Source organism: Anoplophora glabripennis, unplaced genomic scaffold (genome assembly GCF_000390285.2).
Source record: "Anoplophora glabripennis isolate ALB-LARVAE unplaced genomic scaffold, Agla_2.0 scaffold17, whole genome shotgun sequence".
NCBI lineage: Eukaryota > Metazoa > Arthropoda > Insecta > Coleoptera > Cerambycidae > Anoplophora > Anoplophora glabripennis.
This window is the reverse complement of record NW_019416231.1, coordinates 1,299,658-1,317,849: the sequence shown is the minus strand read 5'-3', so window position 1 is coordinate 1,317,849 and position 18,192 is coordinate 1,299,658. Positions and strand designations below refer to the sequence as shown.

The window sequence follows — 18,192 nt, the reverse complement described above, 5'->3', positions numbered from 1 at the left end:
ACCGTTTTTTGAACTTTGCGAATGTTTTTGGCCATGTTCGCCATTTTGGATCAAATTTAAATAACGAGAAACTCAATCTAAAATTTAACATTAACCCGTCACAGAATGCTTGAACAATTGTACAATAAAGCCTTTTTGTTTGTGAAACTCTATCTTGCATCGACTTTCCCACGAAAAATCCCGAAAATCACCTTTTTCCCAACCTCTACAGTGGTGTTACCCCTCAATAAAGTGTGGCCGAGGAACGGAGGGTGGCAGGGGCAAACAGTCAAAACGCCGACATAATAAATAACCATTTACTATCATCTTATATGTATAATAGAGATACATAATTATATTCTAAAATAAATCGGTATATTTAAAAAGATAATCCAGGCGAAAAAAAAATTAAAAAAAAAAGGATCACTTGTAACTATAATTAAAACCCTAGCCTACGAAGCGTTACGAAATGTGAAATACTTACCTCGATTCGGACTGACAAAAAAAACGTTTTGAATAAAGTCAAGTGTTAGAAAATAAACTTCGTGAAATATCACAAAAAACAGCTCGTTTAACGACGGCGTCCGCCGCTTCAGTTGAGACGTTGCGTGGCCGGTATGCGCTTCTTGCCCCTCCGCCTGCCGCTACTCTGCGAACTGAGCCAGTGCTCGTAGTGGCGTTCGTTGGCCAGCCAGTCCTGGTACTTGTACCACCACTCCTCCCACTTGATGTAGTCGTCGAGGGTGAGGTCCCTCAGGTACCCCAGGTCCTTGTAGTACTGGTACCTTACCCGGACGTCGTCCCAGGCCGCCTGCCTGGACTGGCCTGAGGACAACAGCTCGTCGGGGAAGTGCCCCGAGGGGATCGGGGACAGACTGGAAAGAGACGGGCGGTGAGTCCAGCGTAAAAATAAATACAAGCGCTAAGTGCGTGCTGACTCGAATTCGATGAGACTTGAGTCAAAAAATTTCTTATTAGAAGAAAAACAGTCTTTTTGCTCAAATAAAAATATTTGTAAAAAAAAATTAAATTGTTACAATGTAGGATGTAACGGGTTCTAGCCACTTTATTTACCAAAATAGTATTATTGGGATTTCCGGCAAAAGTTGACGTCAAAAAATAAAGTATCCAATACGAAAGTTGTAGATCATGCAAAAATCTACGACTTTTGTACAGGTTGCTTTTTAACATAATCTCAAAATTTCCGAGAATGCGAAAAATCACGTTCTTTTTTGTTTTTCGTTTTTTATTTTTCATTTTCGCAAAAATAATTTAATTTTGAATAAACTTGGTAAAAGGATACCTTTCTGTGTCTTAAATAACCACAAATTTTTTTAGACAAAAAAAAATAAAGATAAGATAAATAATATCTGAAATATTTATTTTGCCCGGTCACTTTTTTCAAAAAATAATTCTACTTAGAAAAATCATCATACCCAATTCTGCCAGTGCTCATTGTTTTTGTTTTAACATAGTTTTTGATAAAAAAAAAATGTATAATCATAATCCAAAAACATGCTCAAAAATGCAAAGAAAAACAAAAAATTACTCTTGCAGCAATGAATTTTTCAGTAATTGTTGATAATTTGTTTAAATTTAAAAAAAAGTGCAGAACTGATTACACCATTCAATTGTATGGAAAAAAATTAAAAAAAAACTGTATCTCATCGTTTGACCCGAAATTTTATTTTTGTACAGTATTGCTTTAAACAATCAAGTCGCATAATTTTGGGTAGTGAGCAGGATCACCCATACTGATAATCTGTAATACAATCAAGTAATGAAGTTAGTTAAAGTGAGAACCCGTTCAGGAAATTCTTTTGTTAGAAAAAATTTTGAAAATCATAAGTCGTTTCAAATAAAACAAGGAAGTTTATTATTTGTATTCGTTGTATTTTTTTTAATAAACAAAAGAAATTTCTGAATGGTTTTTCACTTTAACTAACTTCTTTACTGGATTGTATTACAGGTTAGCAATATGGTGATATTGCTCGGGAAACAAAATTATTCGACTTAATATGTTCATAGCAATACTGTATGAAAATAAAGTTTTGGGTCAAACAATGAAACACAGTTTCTTTTGAATTTTCTTCCGTATAATTGAATGGTGTAATCAGTTTTTGAATTTTTAAAAAATTTAGTAATTTTTTTTTGCATTTTTGAGCATGTTTTTGAATTGTGATTAGATTTTTTTATTTTACCAAAAAGTATGTCAAAACAAAAAAAATTGCATGGCAGAACTTTGTGCGATGATTTTTCTTAGAATTTTTTTTTTTTGAAAAAAAGTTTCCCATCGGAAAAGATAAATATCTTGGAAACTTTTTGATTTTTTTATCAATGAAAAATTGTGGGTATTTAAGACAGAAAGGTATACTTTCACCAAGATTCATCAAAATTAAATTATATTTTCAGAAGTCAAAAAATAAAAATCGAAAAACAAAAAAGAACACAATTTTTCACATTTTTCTCGAAAATTTTGAGATTATGTTAAAAAGTGACCTCTACATCAGTTGTAGATTTTTGCATGATCTACAACTTTTATTCTGGATACTTTATTTTTTGACATCAAGTTTCCCTGAAAATCACGTTATAATCTTTACCATTTCCACTCATAAAAATCGAGGAATCAATTTTTTTTTTTTCTCTAAGCTAAGCATAATTTGCTTGGACAGTTTCTATTGTATTTTTTCCCATACAATTGAACGATGTACCTAATCAGTTTCCGAATTTAAAAAAAATGAAACAGTAATTTTTTGTTTTTTTTATATTTGAGCATGTTTTTGAATTGTGATTACAGACTTTTTGATTTTACCAAAAAGTATGTCAAAACAAAAAGAAATGTACGGCAGAACTTTGTACGATGATTCTTCTAAGTAGAATTTTTTTTGAAAAAAAAGTTTCCCACCGATTAGATAAATATCTCGGAAACTTTCCGATTTTTTTATATAAAAAATTGTGATTATTTAAGACACAGAAAGGGATACTTCCACCAAGATTCATCAAAATTAAATTATTTCTGCAGGTCAAAAATAAAAATCGAAAAACAAAAAAGAACACGATTTTTCACATTTTTCTCAGAAATTTTGAGGTTATGTTAAAAAGTGACCTAAGTTGTAGATTTTTGCATGATCTACAACTTTTGTAGTGGATACTTTATTTTTTCGCCGAAAATTGCAATATCATTTTCACCCGTTTTCATGCATTTATTTTTTTTACGTTTATTATAATCCTCTTTACCATTTCCACTCATAAAAGTCAAAGTAACAATTTTTTTTCCCCTAAACATTTAGTTGGACTACGTAAGGATTTTACTTTCCAGGTAAGCGACATCTAGTAGCAGTCCTCGTAAACACTCTAATCTCATTAAAAAAAAACAGAAATATTTTTGCAAACCAACTGAAAAAAAAAAACAAAAACAAACCAAAAAGATAACCACCCACCTGTACCTTCTAGGCGGGCTTCCGTAGAGAAAATCATCCTCCTCCACCATCACCTTCATGTTGCTGCCGGTTTTCGTGATCCTCATATTCTCTATGTCCCTCCTTTCCCTGTCGGCGCTCCACTGGGCTATCTTCCCGAACCTCTCGGACAGGGTGAGGCCGGTTGTGGCTACGATCGGCTTCGCGACTCCCGAACTGCTGTCCTCGGAACCGGAGGATTCCGCACCGGGCGAGCCGGGCCGTTTGCCCGTCCGCTCCTTCTTGATCCTCTTCAGCAACATCTACAAATTTTTTTTCACGGATAGAGTCACATTTAGGCTATTATATTGTGGATTACCTTTATATTAGTGGATTACCCTTATATTAGCGGATTACCTTTATATTAGCAGATTACCTTATATTAGTGGATTACCTTTATATCACGGATTACCTTTATATTAGTGGATTACCCTTATATTAGCGGATTACCCTTATATTAGGGGATTACCTTTATATTGTGTATTACCTTTATATTAGTGGATTACCTTTATATTAGTGGATTACCTTTATATATTAATGGATTGTTTTATATTAGTGGATTACCCTTATATTAGGGGATTACCTTTATATTGTGGATTACCTTTATATATTAATGGATTATTTTATATTTGTGGATTACCCTTATATTAGCGGATTACCCTTGTATTAGGGGATTACCTTTATATTGTGGATTACCTTTATATTAGTGGATTACCTCTATATTAATGGATTACCTTTATATTAGTGGATTACCTTTATATTAACGGATTACCTCTATATTAGTGGATTACTTTATATTAGTGGATTACCGCTACCAGTAGCATTAGGTACTGTAAGATCACATTATGTACTTACGGGTTGTACGGGGCCTTTCTCTGCGGGCTTCTTTATGGCACCCGGTTTGGCGGGCGGCTTGACTCCCCTCACGTTGATGATCTCCCCAGTGCTTCCCCTGGGCCTGGGGGGAGGCGGCTGCCTCCTGGGGTCGGTAGGCCTGTCCGAGGGGCTGGGCCTGCTGCTTATCCTCTTGGCCGGGGGAGGGGTCATCGGTCTCGGCATGCGTCTGGGTGGCAGCGAGGGGGACGGGGGCCGAGCACGGGCAACCGCCTTCGGGGGTGGAGAGATTACTTTTACTGGCTTGCGAGACCTCTGCGGGGAGAAGGACCTGGACCTGTGGAAGTGGATTAATCTCGTGCTCAATCGAAATCGTTTCAGCACCAATTTCTAAAGGGATTACCTGGATCTGGCGCCCCTGTGCGCCTTGGGGGAGCACACGGAGCACGAGTCGTCGGAGCAGCTGCTGATGGAACTGGCGGAGGCGGACCTCCTGGGGGGCGGCTTGTGGCGGGAGGCGGAGGCCTGCGCCGGCGAGGGCGGCGATCGCGGCCGGACGGGCCGGGGGGTGCGCCTGCCGGATAGCGGCGACGGCCTGTAGCTGGGGGGCGAGCGGCGCGACGGGGGCGGCGAGGAGCGGCGCGGCGGGGGCGACCGCGGCGAGCGACGGGCGTACGGCGGCGAGCGGGGCGACCGGCGGCCGCTCGGCGAGCGCGAGCGGCTCCGCCGGCCCGCCGCGGAACGGGAGCGGCTGCGCCGGCCGGAGGAGGGCGACGAGGAGCCGTCGATGTAGAGAGACTTGTAGCCGCTGTGGCGCCACCTGCAGATTAAGCACGAAATTATAGTTTAGGGGTCAGTTTTGACAGTTTGCGATACAAACTCACCTGTTGGGATCCTTAGCTTCGACTTCCAGCAGTTTTTTATCCCAAAATGCTCCCGAAGTTGGGGATGTTTGGGCTCGGGCCTTTTTCATAACGTTGTCTATTTCCCTTCTACGACCTGCCGGTAAACTCGGGTCTGAAAAACATAACATTTTTGGTGCTTCAAAAAAAAAAAACTAGGCATAGATCAAAATTTAATGTGTTCGTTATGTGCAATTACTAATTTTTGTTTCAGTTGTACCTGTAATTCGAGGTGTTTGAGGTTTCGTATCCATTCTAAGCTTGGCAGGAATATTTTTCTTATCCCTACTTCTACTTCTTCTTCTTGTAGACATTCTATAAAATGTCCTCTCAAATTAAACGTATGCCAAATTCTACTTATTTAATATTTAAATTGACTTGCTTGGGACAATTTATCAACTCAAAACATGCAATAAACTGCATTCGCTTCAGTTTTCCACCTCTAATAACCCAAGATGTAACATAAACGTATGCAGTTTTTTAATACCTGCTAATTTTTAAATAAGAACACACCGTCGTGAATACAGTTTCTTTCATGTTGTTATGAGACAGTTTATAATGTTTGAAACAAATTAGATATATGATAGTAAAATTACTTTTCTGCTATAGAAAAACATTTTTCAGTACTCAGTTTTCAAAGTACCTATAAAAAACATTGTTAGATATTGTGAGAATATAAACATCTGCTTTGAAACACAAAACTACAGTAATTTTACTACGACTGAGGGCACAATGAACATTATTAAGGAAATATATTTACTCTATGGTACAAGGCAACTCACTTCGAAAACTATTGCACTTTTCAAGAGGTGCTCAGAAATGGATCACACAGCAGGTTTTCGATTTCTTTCCAAAAATTTCACCTCTGGCCAGCAAATTCGCGCAGAATCGGTCATGTAACGGCGCTAAAATCACGAATCGCGTAATTAGGTATCGATACCAAAATCACCCCCCACATTGCCACCCCGACAACCATTGCAATGTGATTTCTAGCGAGGCTCGATCGAGACATATCAAGAGATTAGTACCACTTACTTACGTGACTATGTTAATGCACACACAACATTCACCCACTCATGCAGCATTCACTCCCATTATACTCTTTATTAATCAGAAACTACTAATTAACATAACCTGAATGTTTTTCGTTTTCACAGAGGTATTTTTTTGGCAATTTCGCGATATTCCGACAAGGTATCGCGTATAAGAAGCACGCGAGTAACGAAAATTAAAAATAGGACACTGGCAATGTCACAGTAAATCCCGTATGGTAGTTTTTTAAATAAAAATAACGCCCGCACATAACAGAAAAAAGCACAAGTCACAAGAGTCTCGAAAACGGCAGACGGTCACTTTTCACTGGCGACAGCGCGACGGAAATTAAATTAAAAAAATCGGAACGAAAATATTCTAATTTTACCTTTTGAAGGTAAATGCCCCGACGCGACGATGGACGGCGATTAGATCAAAAATCAATACACATATTAACACGACTTAACACTACATTTCACTTACATTTCTTGAACGAAATATTACATTCGTCCGTATAAACAATATACTCTATATTGTTGTGGTTTTCCACTAGTTTTGACGGCTTTTACCTATATTTTTCTATATTTTCTCAACGAATTCCGACTAGAACGACACACGAACTTCGTCAGACATTTTGGAAATGTGAAAGGGGTGGGGAGAACTGGGAGAAGGGAGAAGCAGTAGCGGCACAGAAAATAAAACAATTGTTTTATCTTCTGTGGTAGCGGCACAAAAGGTCTAAGAGAAAATTTAGTGGATCTGCGTTTAAATAAGTAGATCAAAAAATACAATAGGAAATTTGCTAATGAACGTGATTCTTTAAATTTTAAAATATAATAAATATTTGCAGTTGTAAGACAGTACAATAAAAATTATTACTCTTCAGAATTATATTATTTTCTGAACGCACTGTTCAAAAATAACATTGTTTTTAGACATTTGACAGACGTCAGATAGTAATGTGAAATGTCAAATATCGATGATGGTAATTGGTAACTTAATAGTAAAGAAGGAGAGAAACGTATTTTTACTATTTTTTATAAAATTTGTCATAAATGACCACCGAGGAGCAGAAATTGGACCAAAAACTAATTTTCAAGCAGTCTACCTTCCAGTTGAACAAGACAACCAAGAAAAAATTTGTATGGAAAGGATTGAAGCAAATAATTTCGTCCGAAAAAGCACTTCCATGGCCAGAGGAAGCTGTTCATTACAGTGCAATAAATGCACCTCCTTCATTTAAACCACCAGAAAAGTTTTCGGATCTCTCCGGCTTACCGGCACCATATACTGATCCCCAAACAAGACTGAGATTTGCGAACAAGGATGAATACGCAACAATTGTAGACCTGCCTATGGATATAACTGCTGGGTATTTGGCACTGCGAGGAGCTACAAGCATTGTTGGATGAAACAACAACAACTGAATACTTAGAAAGATGATTAAACCGTAATTTTTTCTTATACGGGCTTTTTTCAACCAGCTGTGGATTCCTCTGGGACAAAGGATTAGGAGAGCGTAGTTTAAGTACAAATGTATATTGAATTGATTGATTTGTAAATACTTTTATTTAGTGTCGCTTGACACAAAATAAAAATTTTATAGTTTTTAACTATTTAAAAATTTTTATATTTTTAATTTAACTATACGTACTTATTCAGGTCATATTTTTGATTAATTAATTGAATAACTATATTATAAAAAGTATAGGTACTGCAGGGTTACATGTTTTTCAATTTTTGTGAAAGTTGTCAAAAAAAAAAACGAGTATGTGATTGGAGGTGATTGACATTTAATTGTTTAAAAACAAGTCGGAAGTGAATAGGTACAGGTATTAGAGTACTTTATAAAAAAATTAAATTAAATTAAAATTCAGTGATTATTTAATTTTATAGGTTTTATCCAGATTGCTATGCCGCGCCATCTTCTGGAATATTCGTCAATTAGATTGCATTATAAACTTACAGCTACCTGCACTTTGTATTTTTAACCTAGGAGTAATCTAAAATCTTACAGTTACTACACAAACTAAAAGAAATTATAGGTATCTTCGATTATATTTTAAATGTACAGCGAACTAAATTCATTCGTAATAGTCTCAGGGCCATCTACGATCGAGAATCTACATTATCCAAATGAAAATCGAGCGGCTCAATGTTAGTCCCCTACTTTATCGATTGTTTTTAAGTCGATAGGGTCTGATTTTAAACGTTGTGAATTGATTTGAAATCCATAGTCCTACTATGAAGATATCAAAAAATAGGCAAACAAAACACAAAAATGAGAAAGAGATATCAAGGTACATCATTGATTTAGTATCATAACATTTATTTGATAAGTAGCTTTATAAATATTATTAACAATTGCCTGCCTATATATGTCAATTAAGGTAAACAAATATAAAATAATAAGAGTATTGGTTAAATTGAATTAGCTATTCCTTTGAAACAAGTAAGTTAATTAATTATTTCCCATCTGACATATACTTACAAATAAATATTATATTATTTCTTTATGGTCATTAACTGAGCTGGAAGCAAGATTTTATTGTCTTTAGAATGCACAGGGACTCAGGGAGTGTCTTAATAAACTGAAATGCTATCTAAGAAAATATGCATAATTCCGTTATTTGGTGAGAGAAATAAAGTCGTACCATGAAATTAGTCAATGAAACGCATGTTTTTATTCTACATGCCAGTGGCGTGCAAAGTGATGGTCCGCACAATTAAAAAAAAATGAAATAAGCTTTATTGACATTTCAAAAATTATTTTCATTTATATAGGATGTCCCATTTTTCCTCCGCGTTTCCTAACTTCATTTTTTCAAATGGAACATCCTGTATATTATCTGTCAGTTAGATTTAATTTCTATTTTTCAAATTTCCATGATTCGTTCTTATGGATTCTCTTAGGGCAAATATACTAATTTACCTGCACGATAGTTATATCAGTGTTTTTGAGATAAATTCCTGCATAAAGTTAGGTTAGGTTAAGTTTTTAATGTATCGATAACGAAAATCTTACAGATTTCTGCATAAAGTTAGTTTAGGCTAGTCCATTCAAAGGAAAACTTAATCTGCCTTGCCCTAACTTTATGCAGATGTATAAAGTTAGGTTAGGTTATGTCCTTTTCTTCCACAATACACAAGAAACCCCGGCCTTCCGGCAACGGGTTCTTTTGGCCACCAAAAGCGACCCTACAGCCTGGCCTTTAATTTCCAGGTACCTACTGAGAAAGAGAATGAACGGCAAATCACAGAGGGGTCGCAAACGAAAACAGCCCGGCCCTAAGCCGAGGCTGTACACGAAGGAAGGCACCAACATCGAGACGGGTCTGGATCAATGCGACTGCCTGACCCCGTGCTGTCCCGGATGCTTCCTGGAGTGCCCCAAGTGCGGGTCGCTCAAGTGCGGGCCGGTGTGCAGGAACGCCAGGACCTTCTGCTACTTCGAGGTGGTGCGGGAGCAAGACGAGCGCGACGACAGGTCGTGAATGTTTGTCGGAAGCCGGATTTTTAATAAAAAGTCAAACTACGAGTAGTATTAAATAAATAAAGCTTGAACAACCGTGTAACGGCAGATTTGATTTCAGTTTTGCAAAGGTGTCAGAAAAAAAACGCATATATTAATATTTTTTTGTGATAAATTATTTTCGATTTACTCAACAATGGGGAGGGCTTATTTTACATTTAAAGAAAATAATTAATTTTTTTTTCCTGAGAAATTAATAAAATTAACTAAAGAGATACTTACAAAAATTGGAAGTCAAAAGAAATGTAGTAAAAAGAAAGAAATACATCAAAATAACTACGAGTATAACATAATATCTTTAAATCAGTATATTTCTCTTATTAGTTTTATAGCTTGGCAAGAAATCTCAAAAAATTAAAAAAAAAAAAACAATTCCCACATTTACTATACAGGGCAAACGGCAAATGTTATAGAAACCTGTTTAATAAAGACCTCGATGAAGGCACGTGGATACATCTTGTAAAAAAATTCGATAAAAAACGAAACGGCACAAATATCTCCAATACAATTAGAGATAGGTATAGGGAACCTATACACAGTTTGAAAGAGTTTTAAATTTCCTAACTTCCAAAGTAAAAATATACTGGGTGTCCCATTTAAAATAACCAAGTTATTGCTGTTTAAAGTTGAGAGAAGTATTCAGCAGTTTTTTTAACACCCTGTACAATACTAAGCGACAATAAATATAATAATTTATAACTTCAAGGATCTAAAATACACTCTCCAAAGCTGCTTCCTGCAAATTATTTTTTTATTGCTAATATTGAATTTCTACGCTAAGCCTGCATTTTCACTAAAATTCAAATATCTCACAAATAATAAGTCCTAGGTATGCAGAATCTTTAATAAAGTATACCTATTTTTTAACGGTGCGTTCAAAAAAGCAGTAAAATACAGGGTGTTCCATTTAAAAATACATAACTTTGATATGGTACGCTTTTACTGGAACCCCTGTATATTTCAAAATATTTATGAAATGTAGCCGCAATCAACCTACACATACCCACCTAAACAGGTTTCTATAACATTTCCCGTTTGGTCCCTACCCACCGAGGCGTTACTGGTGGCCCACCCTGTATATCTAGATATATTTTTAAAATAGCAAAAGCAAACATTAAAAGATATATAATGTAAAGGAAATTTGCTGGAAAAAGATATCAAAAAGAAAACATGCTACATCATACAGGCATATGTGTATACATTCTAAAATAATAGAATCAGGTGTGGGATTTTTTGTAAGAACAATAATTCGGTTTAATACAATTCGTAAGTGGGTATTATTTTTTCGTAATTAGTATTTTTCCTAATTTTTTACATAAACCTAACTGAAATAATAAAGGAAAAACAATCATTAAAAAACCATGCAAAATAGGTAAATATTAGGATGGCACAAAAAAGGGTGACTCTTGTGAAAATATGTTAGTTTATCATGTTTTAAGAGCCTCCTCAAAAAATCAGCACAAAAATTTTTTTTAAAGTTGCTCAAGATTTTTAAAAATTTCCAAAATCGTCAAAAATTGAAATTAAAAAAAAAATTTTTCTCGATAATTTTTCATTTTCTATGTTGAAAAAAATCTCGATTCTGAAAATTTCAAATCGATATTTTAATTTCTGAAGGTCACTCATAATTATTTTAACTTTCAAAGTAGTGCACCTAAAATGTTTTCGAGCGACCTCTAAAAATAAATATCAACGAACTAATAATTTTTTTTATTGAATTTGATGAAATGAATAGAAATAAATCACGACACTTAAAAAATTTCTCGAGGCAAAATTTACTACCTGAGTATAAAATATTTATAATTTTTTAAAATTTAAGTGTCTCGTGAAAAAAATATTTGTTCGTTGATATTTATTTTTTAGAGGTCGCTCGAAAACAGGTACCTACACTACATACTTTGAAAATTAAAATAATTATGAGTGACCTTTAGAAATTAAAATATCGATTTGAAATTTTCAAAATCGAGATTTTTTCAACCTAGAAAATGAGAAAATAACGAAAAAAAAATGAAAAAAGAAATCAATTTTTGAGGAATTTGGAAATTTTTAAAAATCGTTAGCGACCTCTAAAAAAAATTTTTTTTGAGCTGATTTTTTGAGGGGGCTCTTAAAACATGATAAACTAACACATTTTCACAAGAGACACGAGAAAAAAAATAATCGGTTTTTTTTGGGCCACGCTAATATAGGTATTCAATTCTCGAATCCGAGAGAGTTGCACTAACCAAATTTGGACAGGATCATAGCTAATACAATACGAAACATCGCCCTAATGTTAAAAATGTTGTCACCGCCGTTCTTAGTGGTGAAAAAATTCGAATTCAATTTCCAAAATCGTCAAAAATAGAATTTTTTTTCTCGATATTTTTTCATTTTCTAGGTTGAAAAAAATCTCGAATCTGAAAATTTCAAATCTATATTTTAATTTCTAAAGGTCACTCATAATTATTTTAACTTTCAAAGTAGTGCACCTAAAATGTTTTCGAGCGACCTCTAAAAATAAATATCAACAAACTAATAACTTTCTTTTTATTGAATTTGATGAACAAAAGAATAGAAATAACCCTAGTAGTTAACATTAAGGCAGTCAAATTTCAACAGCCTGTATAGCGAGGTGAAGAAATAATATAATCTGCTGTCGGCTTTATGTACATAGAAGAATACTGACTGCGTGTGCATAAACATGAGAATTTTATCTATTCTCATTAAAATACCTTACTGGCGAATTGCCTTATACAGACAATACTACCAGTAAGCACCACGATTATATTCAGCACACAATTAAACAACAATATAACCTAAATGCAATCACTTCTCAAAGACCATTGTCTCTAGTTTACATTGTAGATTTTCTGCAAATGAAAAGTTTTTGTGAAATTATTTATATAAAAACGGACAGTGGTACGTACCACTTCCCAAAAAAATTTGTATTAAACAAGATTTTGCGTCTCTGTCTCTATCTCTTTCGAGAACGGCGCTCTTAAGTTCGAAACGTTTAGCTTTTCTCGTGTCTCTGAAACGAACCACAGCGTCCTAAACCACTCTTTCCTAGCGAATCCAAGGAAAAAGCCCTAGACCAGCTAGAGGCAAAGTCTGAAACCCGTCCGTCAGTTCCACACCGCTCCGGTGCGCGCTAGACGGGACCTCCACGAAGCCAACCTTCCTCAGAGGGTTCTTGGCGTCCGACGGTGAAATCGAACTGCCCCGCGTTGATTTCTATCGATCCGGCTGTGTTTCTCCCGTGTGAGACGTGACGGAATGCTCGCCAGAGGCTTAAGTTGCACCAGAGCGGGAACAGGACCAAGATGTGGGAAAGAATCAGCGCAGTGGTAGAGCTGAAGGTAGGGCGGTAGTGGCACGGAATTTTGTGAGATTTGTTTCATTTTTGTGTACAGTAGAACGGCACGTCATCGATAAAGTACGTTTCATTCGGGAAAACTCTTTTTAATCACTCGTGTAACAGTAAATAAAATTTATAGAGAGCATTAATGCCCTCATCAGCATTAAATTATACCACCAATATCTGGTAAACTGTTAGAATTATTCGTTGGTCGAACCCACCAGATATATAGCTGTTTTGAACTTATTGGTTCTCCATCTGTTCTTGGTGTCTTAATCTAATACTATTTCAGCTAATAATCGATATTTTTGGATTTTTGTAAGCACTTTCCCAATGACAGACAAATATTAGAAGTATTTTTACAACGAGTAAAATTTTGACGATAAAAAAGATGACTCATAAACAATTTTTAGGTTTCAGGTTTCTAATAAACTTGTTTTTGCGAAATATGTGCTTCTTTCGAAAAATTTCTATTTGCCGATCTGTTTGCTTATAAAATAATGTTATAGATGTGTACAAAAACAATAATGTGTCCGGTATCTGTCAAATTTGGCATTTTTTCAAAAAATTACGAAAACGGCGTCGTTTCTCAAAATTTCCAAAAATGTCAAAGAAAAAAGTTATTTCTCTACAACTTAGAAAATATTTCGGTAATGTTTGCACAATATTTTGTAATATCCTGCGCCTGAGTTAGACTTTTTCGTCGTCAGACTGTCGCGAACATAAAAATACGTTTGGTAAGTTCCAGAACATAAGAAATCTATCTGTGCGGCGATTGTTGTTGTAAAACGACTGTTAAGAATGAAGTCCCAATTCCATACAAGCTAGTCCAGTTCCATAATTGGCGATCCTGGTCTGACATAGATTGGAAATAATTGCAGAATGTCATTGAAGTTTACGCAGTATAACGAGGAAATTGGTTTTTAAGTGACCATAACTTAGCCTTACGCAATGATTCGTTGGACATTGCAAGTATAACCTAACAGACTGGGTGTTCCTAATCCGAAACTCAGCAGCCCACAAATTAAAAAAATACCTAAGTAATGACATACTATATTTTTAAAAATACTTAAATCGTTCACATTTTTGGTGCTTCTTTTTATTATTGTTAACTCAAAAACCATTTGGAATAGAGCAAGGACGGGACAACTTGCACTTTTTTAATTGGAATACATAGATTGCCGTGTAAAAATGTTTTTGATGTTTTCTGGTGTTGGACGTCCCCAGCCTTCAACATTATTTATGTCCGTTTAAATTCAGCAAACCACCTACAAATGGTTGTTTTCGATGGAGCAGATTTCTTGTAACACTATTCAAGCCATTACTGACCTTGAACGGTATTTTTGCCCATCACAAAACAGTGTTTAATCAACACAGAAAATTCGGTTCCGACCATTGTTTTGAAAATGTCAAAAGTAACGACAATATTTCGATAAGCAATGGGCAAAATGTCAGGAAACTTTGACACTTTTCTATTGAGCGTTAATGCTATCTAACACACATATGGGTTTTTGATTTGTGGCGCCATCTGTGGGTTAGTTCAGGAACTTTTGACCGATGTGTTGTATGTACGCACATTGTTGGGAACAGAAAGGCTAGTAGATTTCAAATACCGAAAAACCATTAATTTAGATTATATATATTCCTTAAAACGGTGTATAATTGTTTTTTAAACATTATTAAAAAATTAATTTCAAAAGTTCTGATATTTTCGTATGTATTTAAGACGAAAAATAAACACGAACCATAAAATTTCTCGAGTTTTATGAAAAATTGCTACAGTTTCCAATTTAACACCCACAAATTCGTTAATTCCCATAAAAATGAGACAATTTAAACGGTTTTACATGTTTATCCAGAGATAGGGACTGAGATACCTACGGATATACACCATCTCTTTTCTTTTCACGCACAAAGCTGTTATGTTAAAACGGATTTTCAGAGATGGTGCCGAGCGGTAGATATTTATCTATCCGGCTTGAAAATTTAGAATGGCGCGAATTTATCGGGAGATGTTCAGGTGAATCGTTCCAGGAGAAATATTTACATTCATCCGAAAGGGCTTCGGCTTAGATCCTACGTTTGGTGGAAAGATAACACGTACGAAAGTGGGTCGTTAAAAAAAAAGTTACAGACACTAACCTCTCTAACATAATTATAATGAAACTTTGTAAGTTATTTGTGAGGGGTTGCAGATAGCAGGCGACGGTAAATTAATATAATTTGGTAACATGTGAAGGCGTTTGGAAGTTTCTTGAATACTACACAACAACGTATACCTTTACACTGATCAGCGTTGCTAATGTGAATGAGCCTTAATAAACGCAATTTTCCTTAAAACCGACAGTTTCCTATAGCGGTAATGTCATTCTCCCAAAGTGCTCGAGAGCGGGGACTTTTCGGAGGGTAACTTAATAGATAACACATCCAGACACGGAAAGTCCCGGTAATAAGGAGATGCGCAAACTTTTACTCTTATGCAAGGTCCAATGTGGCGTGTCGCAGCAGAAGATACCTGGGGGCCATATGGCCCGTGACAAGCATGCACTAAGATGAGACTTAATGGGATTCACCCGGCCTTTGAGGAACTTTGGAAGAGCTTCGCCACGGACTCTGACGGTTCCTGTCGCATACAATTTGTGCAGCGTTGCTGAAGCTGTCACGTTAAAGTCAAAGGCGTGGTTCGAGGGCTGATACTTTATTTTATAGGGTATATATAAATAACAACAACAATAAATACAAAAATACAGTTAGAAGAAATAAAAATAATTTAAGAGATTCATTATGTTGTACCACAAGAACTATAGAGATTACTAAAAGGTACAAGTTTACCGTAACATCGTCGTTACATTCAGCATAGTGGAAATTCGAAATAAAAGTCTATTAACCGCGTTGTCAGACTTGATTTTTGGAACTTACGACGTCAAAATCATAAAACAAGTCAGCTTTCACCAACTACATCCATCATATCCCGCGTTACTGACTCGCCGCGCAGTGAGAACAGACGCCGTTTCGTCCCTGATAAACGACACAATTCTAAAGAAGCATGTAATGTGTGTAGTTAGTGCGCTGGCTCGGGACAATGATTTTATTGTGTGATAAATCATGGTCTAGGTCCTGTAGCGACGAAATTGGTCCCAGGATACGTTGTACGCGAGGCAGTTGTTTTCAAACACTGACCTCGGTCGCCGGGACGTGAAGGAGGCGTCATATTTTACACATGGATTTTATAGATGATGCTTCTAAGTTGGAAACGTTGACAGTTAACAGCATTTTTTGTTTTATGAGATACAGACTTCCAAGAGAAGTAAATATACTTTGGAATGACAAAGTACAGGTATTTTACTAGCACATTTTACTATTGGTAGTTAGAGAAAACAATTATTATATGAAGACGAGGGTTAAATACTTTGAAATGCTTCGAAATCTAGAAATGCATCAAAACCACTTCACAATGCTTCAAAATACGTAAAAGTAACTAAAAAAACTAGTCAAAATTCCTTAAAACCGCTTTAAAATAGATAATAATTATTTCATGATGCATCACCAAGATGAATCACCTACGGACCTCACTGATGAACGCCCTGCGGAGCCAGCGTCGAGAGCGTTCGAAAGTCAGCCCAGGGGGTACAAAAAGTGACTGGCTATTCCGTATTTTTTTACACTCTCCCGTACGCGCAGGCAATTTGCCGTAAATAAAAGTAACGCGACGGGTTTCCAGCGACTAATTTGCCAATGATATGTCACAAAAACTAAATCACATCAACGCCGTTGCGATATCGTAGGGATAAAGGAAATTCCACGCGTGTTCCTGGGGTTATTTATGCCAGGCGAAGCCAAATATTATCGGGCGAATTAAATTTATGACAGCAATTTCCCCCGAATTTATGTCCTGGTAGACAATTCATTCGCGGCAGCTTCATATATGGTGGGCATTTTATAAAGTGAGGAAGTTTCACAACTTTCAGGAAGGAGTTCTTGGAGCAGCCGACTTCGGAATTTAACTTCCCTTCCTAAGTATAATATACTGGCACAGGAAAGGTAAGTGTTGTTTATGCTTTTCTGGGGAGGGGGGTGTTTGTTATACAAGGTGTGTAAAAATATATTCTATGAGTAGATTTCTCATTAAAAATAAGACAAGGAGTTCCTACGGCTGCATTTTTACATCGTTGGAGAGACAGAGAATGCTCGAGGAGGACGTTGAGGTTTTCATTATAGAGGCGATCGAACGTCGACTCACTTGCAGTTATATAACCAGGGACAAGTACCTGGCCAGTGTGACGTACGATCCAAATTTAAAATTGCGAACTTATAGCTGCAATAGTCGATATTCCAGATATCCGCTGTTACCTATTACTATTATTGTTACTTATAATTTTACCGAGTGTTAAATAAATGTATGTATATTAAATATACTGTTATTAATAAAAATTCCTACCAAGTCGCCTAGGCATTAATTAACATATAGCACTGCTTGTAATTATAAAATTTCAAGAATAAGGATACATTTTTAGAAATAAAATTAAATACAAAATTATTATACAGGGTCTTTAGGGAATTCTGACCAATATAAATATACACAATTGTTGGTATTTCCTACTTTTTGCGGGTTCCTCATCTTGTTAAAAAAATGCTTAAACATTAATAACATTCTACCGTGATAATAATAATGCCACACATAAAATTCTTCTGTCTTAAAGGTAAGTTATTTTTTTTTCTATACACCGGATTTATTCGAGTCAGATTCAAGGACTGTGAATAAAAATAAATCTCGTCCTACTTTGTCCCTTGGAAACATCCTTCTCAAGAGAAAAAAGTGGGAAAGGAATAAGAACATCGACAAAAACGGCTCCAAACTCAAATGTTATGACAACCTCTATCACCCAGACACTGTCTGCCAGTATTTCCATGATTAAGACCCTTTCTCAAATGTCATCGGACGGAAAAGCCCACAATCCACAGTCCGCAAATATTTATCTACAAGGTGGCTATTATATAATCCGTTATATAAATTATTTTTTTAGGCATGAGTTTTTCTCTGAGAAACACTATTTTAGTTAATTAATCTGATTTTTTAATAATTTCTGTTTCATCAAATACATCCCTGTCTCACAT

General features: G+C 35.8%; 2 protein-coding genes across 5 annotated transcripts; one reads left to right on the top strand and one right to left on the bottom strand.

Annotated features, from left to right (window-relative positions):
• Window positions 1–282: 282 nt before the first annotated feature.
• Window positions 283–6,837, bottom strand: LOC108917782 (serine/arginine repetitive matrix protein 1). 4 transcript variants are annotated; one of them, XM_018724532.1, is made up of 8 exons: window positions 6,689–6,837; window positions 5,956–6,078; window positions 5,394–5,488; window positions 5,156–5,288; window positions 4,675–5,091; window positions 4,293–4,608; window positions 3,420–3,700; window positions 283–854 (listed from the first exon to the last, which is right to left on the bottom strand). In XM_018724532.1, exons 3-8 carry the CDS (start codon window positions 5,485–5,487, stop codon window positions 572–574), a joined length of 1,524 nt encoding a protein of 507 aa, XP_018580048.1. In that variant the 5' UTR covers window position 5,488; window positions 5,956–6,078; window positions 6,689–6,837; the 3' UTR covers window positions 283–571. The 4 variants fall into 4 exon arrangements, with proteins under 4 accessions (XP_018580048.1, XP_018580050.1, XP_018580049.1 ...); XM_018724534.1 differs by having other exon boundaries at window positions 3,426–3,700; XM_018724533.1 differs by lacking the exon at window positions 5,956–6,078.
• Window positions 6,838–7,180: 343 nt separating this feature from the next.
• LOC108917827 (INO80 complex subunit C) lies at window positions 7,181–7,757 on the top strand. The gene has a single exon (XM_018724589.1). It carries the CDS (start codon window positions 7,261–7,263, stop codon window positions 7,615–7,617), a length of 357 nt encoding a protein of 118 aa, XP_018580105.1. The 5' UTR covers window positions 7,181–7,260; the 3' UTR covers window positions 7,618–7,757.
• The last annotated feature ends 10,435 nt before the right edge of the window (window positions 7,758–18,192 follow it).